Genomic DNA, 9,627 nt, shown 5'->3' on the forward strand with positions numbered 1-9,627 from the left:
AAGTTGTAAGTGAAAGTTTTTCCCGTACCTCCTGGACCATCCAAAAAGAATACATTTGGATGTGCACTATCATTGTTTACCACAGCATTGATAACTGCTTGGCAGACTGTTTGTTGATCAGCATTCAGTTGAGGTCGTAACAAATTTGCTTGTTGTCTCATTTCGTCGAGATTAAGATCATCATCTTCAGGCAATGCTTCTCTAACATTGGCAACCCAAAGTCAGCAAGATGCTTACCGAATTGCTGAGATGCCTTTCAATACGTTGAAGTACCATATTTTGGGCGATAGCTTCTTGATGATTTCTCAAGAAGTCGTGCATCATGTCGAGGTGAAGCGCTCCCAGATTTCTGGAGGATTATTGACCTCTCCATGGATCAAAATCATACAAAAAACCTTACGGATTTTACTGGCAGTACCATACTGTGCTACATTCTCCATAGTTGTGATCCAAAGGTTATCATCTTGCAAAAGCCCACGTGCAATACATGCCTCTCTAAAGGATGGATGAAGAACACCATTGAACGTTCTAAGTTCCTCAAATGATGTTGCTCCAGCCACATGAAGCAATAAAACTCTTAAATAAATCGCTCACCCTCTCTTACCGAAGCATTATACATGCGACTTACTAACTTTACATTTCTTCGACGTATCTTCCATTTCTTTGTTCGAGCGTCAAAGACATAATGGTATGGAATGTCTGTGTAAAGTTTATCGTGTGCACCTGGATCTGTTCGATTCAGTTCAAACCATGCAGTAAGCTTTGTGTTTTTGCGGTCTGCTCTCTCCAAAGCATTCGCTTCATCACCTTCTCTAAAATATACCATTTGCTCATTCGGGAGATGCAAATCAAGCCGGATGACAGTATGGGTGGAATCATGGAGGTTGTAACCAAAAATACGCCATGCTGCCTCAGGGGCTGAAACATAGCGGGCATCAATAAACTGCTTTATTTCATCGTGTTCAATTTCTTCCACTATTTCAATGCGTGCTTGATCATGACCCTTGTATATGTACTTAAATAAATACTGGATAGCTTTAATAGAGGTACATGCTTCAACATTGATGTGACAGTTGTACTTCTTGGAAGCCCAGGGATTATATGGGACAACCCACCTGTTATCCAACTCCATATTGCGAACAGTGACAGTACGACCATCTTCTCGCCGCTTGTAAATTGGATAACCGTTATTTGCCATAATGGTTTCATCGCTGAATTCCTTAGGATACTCTTTACTACAATGACCGTCTTCCATACATGGCGAGTTGGGATTGATGGCACCACATGGACCATGAATCATCGTTGCTTTGATGGTTTCATACAATTCGGGATCCTCATTGATATCTGGGATCTCGGCACAGATCAAACTGTCAATGTCTTCAGGGGAACGTATTTTGTCACCATCCTCAAGAGTAATCAACATATGAGCGTGGGGTAGGCCACGCTTTTGAAATTCAATTACATGAACAGAAACTTTACCTTTACCAAAGATACCTTTAGTTAGAATGTCGTTTTTAAGTGCCTTCAACTTTGCACTAAAAACACGGGAAACTAAATCAGGACGATCACTTGCGGTTTGGCCTGGTAAAAGGTTTTCCGTAATCTCTCTCCATTTTGGGTTACATGTCATTGTAACAAACAAATCAGGCTTACCAAATACAGCAACCACTGCCATAGCATCTAGATAGAGTTGATGCATGTTACGGGGACTTCCTGCAAAGGTTGATGGTAGAATAGTGACCCTACCAACTCTGGCCTGGCGTGCTTCTGCTTGATCATTCAGATAATCATGCAAACCCCTGTAGCGATCAGCCCTGATTGTAGCCTGGTTTGTTCTATACCAGTGTAATCGATCACCTTCGATTTTTGTATAGCTATCAACCAGGTATTGCTGGAAGAGTTTACCAGCATGATGAAGTGCTGAAAACTCAGGGCGCACAGCAATACGATGTTGATAGAACTCTTTCATGCTTACCCTGTCTCTTCGAGGACGATTTAGTATTTGATTATCAAGATTGTATGCCATCTGGGTATTCCATCCTAGATCACCGTGAGGGAACAACAACGGATAGGTTAATGGATCATTGAGTTGTGATGTATAATCAATTTTTCTCAACGGTTGGTCCCTGGGATAAACAACAACATCTCTGGTGGTTGGGGGAGCACCATCATCGCCAACAAAAACAGCAGCAACTTCATTGTTGACTGGTGCATTTCCACGCCTGTTATCATTACCAGAACGCATGATCATCCTCACTTCAGATGTCGGACGATTCTCCTCAGCAGCACGGATCTGTTCTCTTTCTTCAACTTCTTTCATATTCAGATATTGTCTTACCCAAGGGGAAACTTGGTGTAAAACAGTTTGTATGGTAGCCATAGTATTGCGATTACAATCGGCAGCAGAAGGATTTGCCATTCTGTTGTTCAATGCTTGTGCTGCCTCAATGAGATAAATTTGACTGAACGACGCTCGGGCATTGTCATCAGGAAATAATGCACCATATCTATGACATATCTGTCCACAAATTCTGAAACAGGGAGGTCCCCGTCCAGGTGGGTCAACGATATTGGCAGACATGGAAACAAAACTAAACAAATTGTTGTAAACACGAATCAGCTTCCTGAAATTCTTTGCTTCTGCAGAATTAGATGTAAAAAGCTCACGTAAATCATCTGGAAACGGCAAAGCTGGGGGTAGCCGTACTGCTCCCTGAACACAGCAATTGAATGATTCATCAGGGAACTTGGTTGCATTACAGTGTGGACATTGAACATTAAAATCCCCAATGTAATGTCTTGAAGGTAAGCCAACAACTTGCCAAATATGAGCACGTGCAGCATTGAGCAATGGTTGATTTCTATTTTGGTAGTTCAAATTGTCGCGCCTTCTTCTTTCTGCCCTTTGCTCTGGTAAATGATCACGCAAATATATCCTTTGTTGTTGAACATTATTCTGTCTCCTTATGTTTTCAAGTCCAGCATCTGCACCAGCAGGTGGTATAACTACATTATCATCATCATTCGCAACATCAGGCAGCACTGCCAAAACTCCATCAATCAATAAAATACGATCATTATTTACTGGAGGAGCAGGAAGCTGTTGTTGTTGTTGTTGTTGATTAGCAATGATTCCAACAGCATTGATTGCGTGATCACCTCTTCTTCGGCGTGCATCAGCTATATCAGCATCATCTGCAACTCTCCTGAATACATTCCTTACTTCTTGTTCTTGGCCATCATGATGATCAGCAATTGGCCCGAACTGGTGCTGAGCCCTTGCATAATCATGATCTCCCATTGAAAGCAAAAAAACATAACTTAATAATTAAAAAAAAAGTAACATACCTGTATGTAGGAAAATGGAAATGGAAGGAAATGTTTACCCAACAGCAGCTGAGAAATTTGGTTGACTATACAGCAATAAATCTTGATATTCTTCTTTTTCTTTTGGCCTTGATAGCTTGAGAATTTCTTCTTTTTCGTTGGAAGATGAACTTGGATTTCTTTGGAGGCTCTTCCAGTGTTTTGACTTTGAAGCCGCTATATTGACATTTTCCAAATATGGAGTAAGTATAGCCATATAAGGAAAAAGATTAGCTTCACGGCTAGAAATCCGTAGAGTTTCTTAGCTAGTTACATCTTCCGTAAAAGCGCGGGCTATAAAATATACGGTCTATATAGCCATATAAGGAAAAAGATTAGCTTCACGGCTAGAAATCCGTGGAGTTTCTTAGCTAGTTATATCTTCCGTAAAAGCGCGGGCTATAAAATATACGGTCTATCACGTTGCTATGTGAACGGATTAAAAGAAAAATGGCGGATTCCCAATATAAACAAAAACACAAGGAACAAAAATGTGTCACAGATTATTTTCCTATTTTTCCCTCCCGATTAACCATTTTACTTTTTATACAGAGATATAATGATTAATAACTGAAGAAATAAGCTAAGCTCGAAGGCCAAAATCATTTACTACACAGAAAACATGAATTTATTGAGGACAAAAAACTGGTACGGTATAAAATGAAAATATCAGCCGCTCAATATTAAAGGAACCCAAAGAAATGGAAGATAGGATAATGTCAATATTTTTATAATGAGGTTTAGTGTTAATTGAAGAGGTGCTTGTGATAAATTTAATGTACATAAATCTGAATGAAATTAGAATGATTCATTTTATCATATGATGGTGTCAATAACTATAACCTTTTCCTATTTACAACATAATAAAAATGATGGAAAATAAAGTGAAAGTGTATCTTTAATTTTGCCTATCATTGTTCTAGAGTTCTTGGTTAAACAACATAAAATTGTGATAAGGAAGTCTAAAAGGTCTAAAAAGTGAGTCGGTCGGTCGGTCGGTCTGTCGGAAGGTCGGTCCGTCGGAAGGGCGGTCGTTTGGTCGGTCGCTCGGTTGGTCGGTCGGTCGGTGAACGAACATATTTGTGATTGCCACCTATAAAGACTACCAAATTACTTAGATGTATTACCATGCAGCAAAAATTAATATGCCAATGTCAATTTTCAAGAGGGGTAAAGTAAATGTTTCCATTGGTCGGTCTTTGCCTTTGGTCTTTGTTTATTTTGTTAGGGTGGTTGGTTGCGATAAGCCTCATAATAATTTCTGAAGAACAACCGTACAAATCCATAACAAAATGTTCTCTATTTAAGAAACAGGAATACCATGACCTTCATTACACCATTCCCTATCCATTTACAAACGATGGCACCAGTAACCAGAGCAGAGAGACCAGATGTACAATTCTTTCAAATTATTACTGTTTTGTTGCTGAAATGAAATATATAATAAATCAATCAATATTAAGAAACAAAAGAAAGAAAAAGCAAAATAGCACTTGAGCTTCTTGTTATTTTGTTTACTTTTACGAAAATTACCAGTAAAGTAGAATTTCGAAAACGGAGATACGCTTCCGAACCGCGCGACGTTTCCCGATCGGCAAGGAACCGTAGGCATGTTTTCCGGTGACGTGTCTCAAAAGCAACGTACTCCGCCTCGAAAAAAGAATACTGTACTGTTTTCCCGCTCGGAGCTCGATCTAAAAAGAGACTTGGAAAAAAATCCATAATGGCCCCCCCACAGCTCAATACGAATTAGACTTTTAGTATATAGAAAATGGGAAATACTTTTGCCAATCAATCCAATTCACGATACATGAAAGACGAGGAGACTCAAACTTCGCGCATAGCTCCACAGATGGTTTCTTCATCTACCCAAACAGACGGTGGTCCCATCATAAACGAAATTGACGACCACAGTAAGTAAGACGGCTACATTTTGCTTCTACTTATTTTAAAATTGTTCATTGTCACTCGATATATCTTTATTGTGCATGATTGTAAGATGTTCACTTTCTAATTCTTGGAAACTTTCATTAAATTCAAAAACCGAAGGCAACGCTTGATTTTAATTGCCCTACAGTATCGTTTTCTTTTAACACCATTATTTTGGTTTTCCTTTTTCAGCACGATTGGTACTGGGTATTGTGGCCCAATCGAGGGAGGAGCTCAAACAAATGTTAACATCTCAGAAGAGAATGGAGAGTGGTAAGGAAAACTTAATGATTTCGTTTTCCTCTCGGATTGATGATGAAAATATAGGTTTCATATTAGCCTTTACAGAAATTTTTCTCTGCATTATTAAGATTTTCAGATTTTTTTAGAAAAATCATCCTAAAAATCAACAAAGTAACAAAAATGGCTCAAATTTGCAAATTTTACCAGATTTTACTGAAAAAATTTAGATTCCACCTATTTTGGTATTTTACTACCCTGGGTAGTAAAACTTTTTTTCGAATTTTTGTAACATCACCACGGTAGTAAACGTCATAATGTCTCCTCTTTAACAGTAGCTTGTGATCACAATAATTGAAACTACTTTCAATCATTCCTTTATAGTTTGCGGGTACCTTTCACGCTCGCTCTCATCATCATCGGCATTCTCGTCACGTTACTCGCTGTATACGAAAGTTAAAAGACCGTAAAGGAAATTGATTAATGGGTTATTCGTTATTGGTTTGTTTCTTTGTTTATTGTGTTGCGATCTGGAAGTACATGTTGAGATAATTATCAAATTGCTGTTGCGTTACTGCATTTTACCTCCTTCTCCTTTAACTTTTGTATATTTTTCGAAAAATTGAGGTGGCGTCTACTCATCTATCGCACTTACTTACCCAGTATTGTTCGCTCAATTTAACTTGTGTCCTTTTGAGTTATGAAATCAAGTAGTTAACCCATTTTTCTGTTCTCCATGGAGACTCACGTCACAGCTATTAATCATAGATAGTAAAGACTGAGGTAGAATTATTATTAAGCTGATATTATACCCAATAAAATGTTATTTAGCAACCGCTATTTTATCAAAACTTTATTCTTATAAATATTTTTTATTTAAAAGAGAAAATTTTTACTTTTTAAATTTTATAAATTTTTTATTTTGTAACTTTTTAAACACTAGAGCATTGTTATAGATACAGATACTGAAACATAACTTACTGACTACAATATTTTTTTATATTTTCCTTGACACAAAACCCGCTAAACCATGTCAACAAATCTTCATAGACTGTACATTAAATCTGGTAAATTTTTCTTAATATAGAACAATTTTGAGGGGTCAGGCCATTCGCAAAATTTCGCGTGTTTTGATAGAATTCGTGGGAATTAATTTTCGCGAAATTGGATTCACCCAGACATAAACACTGGTAAAATAAGCTAGAGAGCCTTTTTCTATGCAAAAATGATGAAGAAATCTACAAGCAGTGTCTTGTGGGTTTTCGCGAGTCAGCTTTAAGAATTATTTAGGGGAATCGAATCCAATCAGCGGACAAAGTTTTGCAGGGCTTGGTCCTCTAAATTAGGGCTTGGGTCGCTTACGGAAAAACAATTCGCGACGGGCTCCCATCGGGTCAGTCTTTTTCTTTTCATTTTTTTATTCTTTTCATTTTTTTATTCTTTTCATTTTTTTATTCTTTTCATTTTTTTATCGTATCTTCACCATCCTAAGGGCTTCATATGCGTTTAGCAACAGCTATACCGGCGTGCGACGCCGGGTACCGGCTAGTTTTATTTATTTTTTCTTTTGCTAAAAGAAAAAAAGAAAAACATTGCATTTTTGATTGTTTATATTTTTTGATCTTTTATATTTTTTGACCAGCCAATATTTTTTTTAATTGGCATATGCGTTTATGTTTGTAATTAGTTGAAAGCAAGAAATTCTAGACTCAGTGTGCTTAAAAATTTTAGAATTTCTTGCTTTACTTCCATTGGAGGAATGTAGATATAGCTTTATGCCTAGGTTTACCTAATGCTTTAAAGATATCAGAAAAGTTGTAGATAGTAGAAAAACAGAGTTATTTTAAAGATTCTTATAAAAAAAATATTTTTTCCAAGCCCCCTTTTTTTCGAAACGTTAGCCAGTAGTCTACCAAAATCAACATAAATAATTTTTTATTATAACCCAACCTCAGTAGTTTCCTCCAATTTTCCATATACCCCTGAATCAGCTCACAATACAGCCAAAAGTTGACGGTTTCTTATAAAGAAAGTAGTGACAGCAGACCCAACCCCCCAATTTTCCTCTCTGTAATCAGTAACTTAAGTTTACAAATCATTTCGACATAAATATCTAAAAAAATCTTAAGAAATTAGTTGAAAAAATGATTCGACGCTGAAAATGACTGGAAAAACTCTTAAGTCCTTAAAAAAACAAGACAATTCTGGCATTTAATGTTGGCACAAAATCACATTTTTGGATATTATAGTCAATAAGTGCAGCTGTGAAAAATAAACTACAACGCATTACAAAAAAACAGTGTGCTTTTGTTTAGTTTTCGTAGATACACAACACATTTTTGACAATTTTAATTTGACAAAAAAAACGAGTTAGCTAACTCGAAAGTTTTAATTTGGTAAAAAAATCGAGTGAGCTAAATAATCACCAAAAAATAGTGACCCACAAAAAAGTTGATAACCCACGCAAAAAATAATGACCACCGCAAAAAATATGACCCACGCAAAAAATTTGACACACGCAAAATTTTTGACCCATGCAAAGTTTTTGACCCACGCACCCACGCAACCCAAGCAATTTAGCAGACTCGTTTTTAACCTATGCTTAAAAATGTTTTAAACTGTTCTTAATATTGTGGCCCTTTTTTGGCCATCAAAGCCTTATGTTCTTATATAAAAAACGTGTAAATAGCAGCAATAATGAATAATCTTTCGTGATCGAGAATATCAACACAAAAGAAAAAACACGAGAAGATAAAAGTTTATAAGCTTCTTCTCACTCAATATCTCCATGCTCTTTATGCACGAGTCAAAGGTTGTAATATTTTTCATTATTTTCTTATTGTTATTACTCACTTATGTATGATTCCTAAAATTCCTTTTTAATGGTGTATAAATATAATGAGATAAGTTGGAACGTTTCAACAAAGAAACAACAATAGTGATAACTTTTTTGTTTCAACCCCTGAAAAGAAACTCCATCGATGTTGCCCTGAGAACCTAGATTCATGGAAGGAACACCTATTTTCATATCAGCGCTTAAAGGACTGGTGAAAATTTGATACAAAAATCCAAGAATGAAAACACAGCCAGAGCCACAAAACAATGGATACGAACATATCACGCCTGGGCAGAACAACGAAATGCAACACTTGAAATCGAACTCTTACTATCATCAGAATTGGATTCTCTTCTTCAAATATTCTATGCCGAAATACGTAAGCAAAACGGTAAATAATGTGGACCAAGCTGCCTTGTCAAAATGCTTTCTGGTATTGATCAATCTTAATTAAAGAGAAACAAATGAATACAAATTCTCAATCGTTCGGGGAGCGTTGTTGTTCTGTGGAGCGTTGTTGTTCTGCAGAATGAAGTTCAGAGGAGCGTTGTTGTTCTGCAGAGCGTTGTTGTTCTGCGGAGCGTTGTTGTTCTGCGGAGCGTTGTTGTTCTGTGGAGCATTGTTGTTCTGTGGAGCGTTTGTAACGGCCAAGCCTTTTCAGTTCAGTGTTTTGCTCATCATTTTTGGCATTCCCTCACATTTTGTTCAGGTTTTCTCTGTGTTTCTCATTTTTCTCGGTTTTTCAGTTCTCAGTGTTCATCATTTTGGATTTTAATTTGTTTATTTATGTTAATTTATTCAAAAGATGCATTTTTCCAATTTTTGGTTTTGGTCAGTAATTTATACATTTTTATCATTTATCAACTTTGACCTATGACCTAGAATTTATAATTCTGTAAATTACACATTTTCTAGAATTTGCTATTTAAGCAAGGACTTTCATTTTCACATCAATTGGTGTTTGGACACCAAGGCGAACGGAAATCTTGGTAAAACAAACTATCAATTATCAGTGGTGCAGACAAACGTATAGTGCGGACAAACGAGTTGCGGACAAACGAGTTTCTAGTGCGGACAAACCTGGCGAGTAAACGTTACCTCAGTCTGAGACTAACACCCTCCGTCATAAGATCCTCGGACTTTTGACTGTGACTGAAGGTACCGGAGAAAACCTGCATGACCTGGACGGATACAAGGTTTAGATCTCAAAAATCTAACCCTCTGGAAGTTTACTTCCAGAAATATTTATCAAGTTA

At 36.9% G+C, this 9,627-nt stretch overlaps 1 protein-coding gene across 1 annotated transcript; it reads right to left on the reverse strand.

Annotated features, from left to right (window-relative positions):
* Positions 1–320: 320 nt before the first annotated feature.
* LOC136798026 (uncharacterized) lies at positions 321–3,301 on the reverse strand. Its single transcript, XM_067054617.1, has 2 exons — positions 633–3,301; positions 321–495 (listed from the first exon to the last, which is right to left on the reverse strand). Exons 1-2 carry the CDS (start codon positions 3,299–3,301, stop codon positions 321–323), a joined length of 2,844 nt encoding a protein of 947 aa, XP_066910718.1.
* Positions 3,302–9,627: the final 6,326 nt, after the last annotated feature.

Source organism: Clytia hemisphaerica, unplaced genomic scaffold (assembly GCF_902728285.1).
Source record: "Clytia hemisphaerica strain Z4C2 unplaced genomic scaffold, Clytia hemisphaerica genome assembly, whole genome shotgun sequence".
Taxonomy (NCBI): domain Eukaryota; kingdom Metazoa; phylum Cnidaria; class Hydrozoa; order Leptothecata; family Clytiidae; genus Clytia; species Clytia hemisphaerica.

Coding starts and splice junctions, on each gene's coding strand:
- LOC136798026 (XM_067054617.1), bottom strand. CDS start 3,301: ATGGGAGATCATGATTATGCAAGGGCTCAGCACCAGTTCGGGCCAATT. Junction 496..632: donor ATACGTCGAAGAAATGTAAA/GTTAGTAAGTCG, acceptor TCCATCCTTTAG/AGAGGCATGTATTGCACGTG.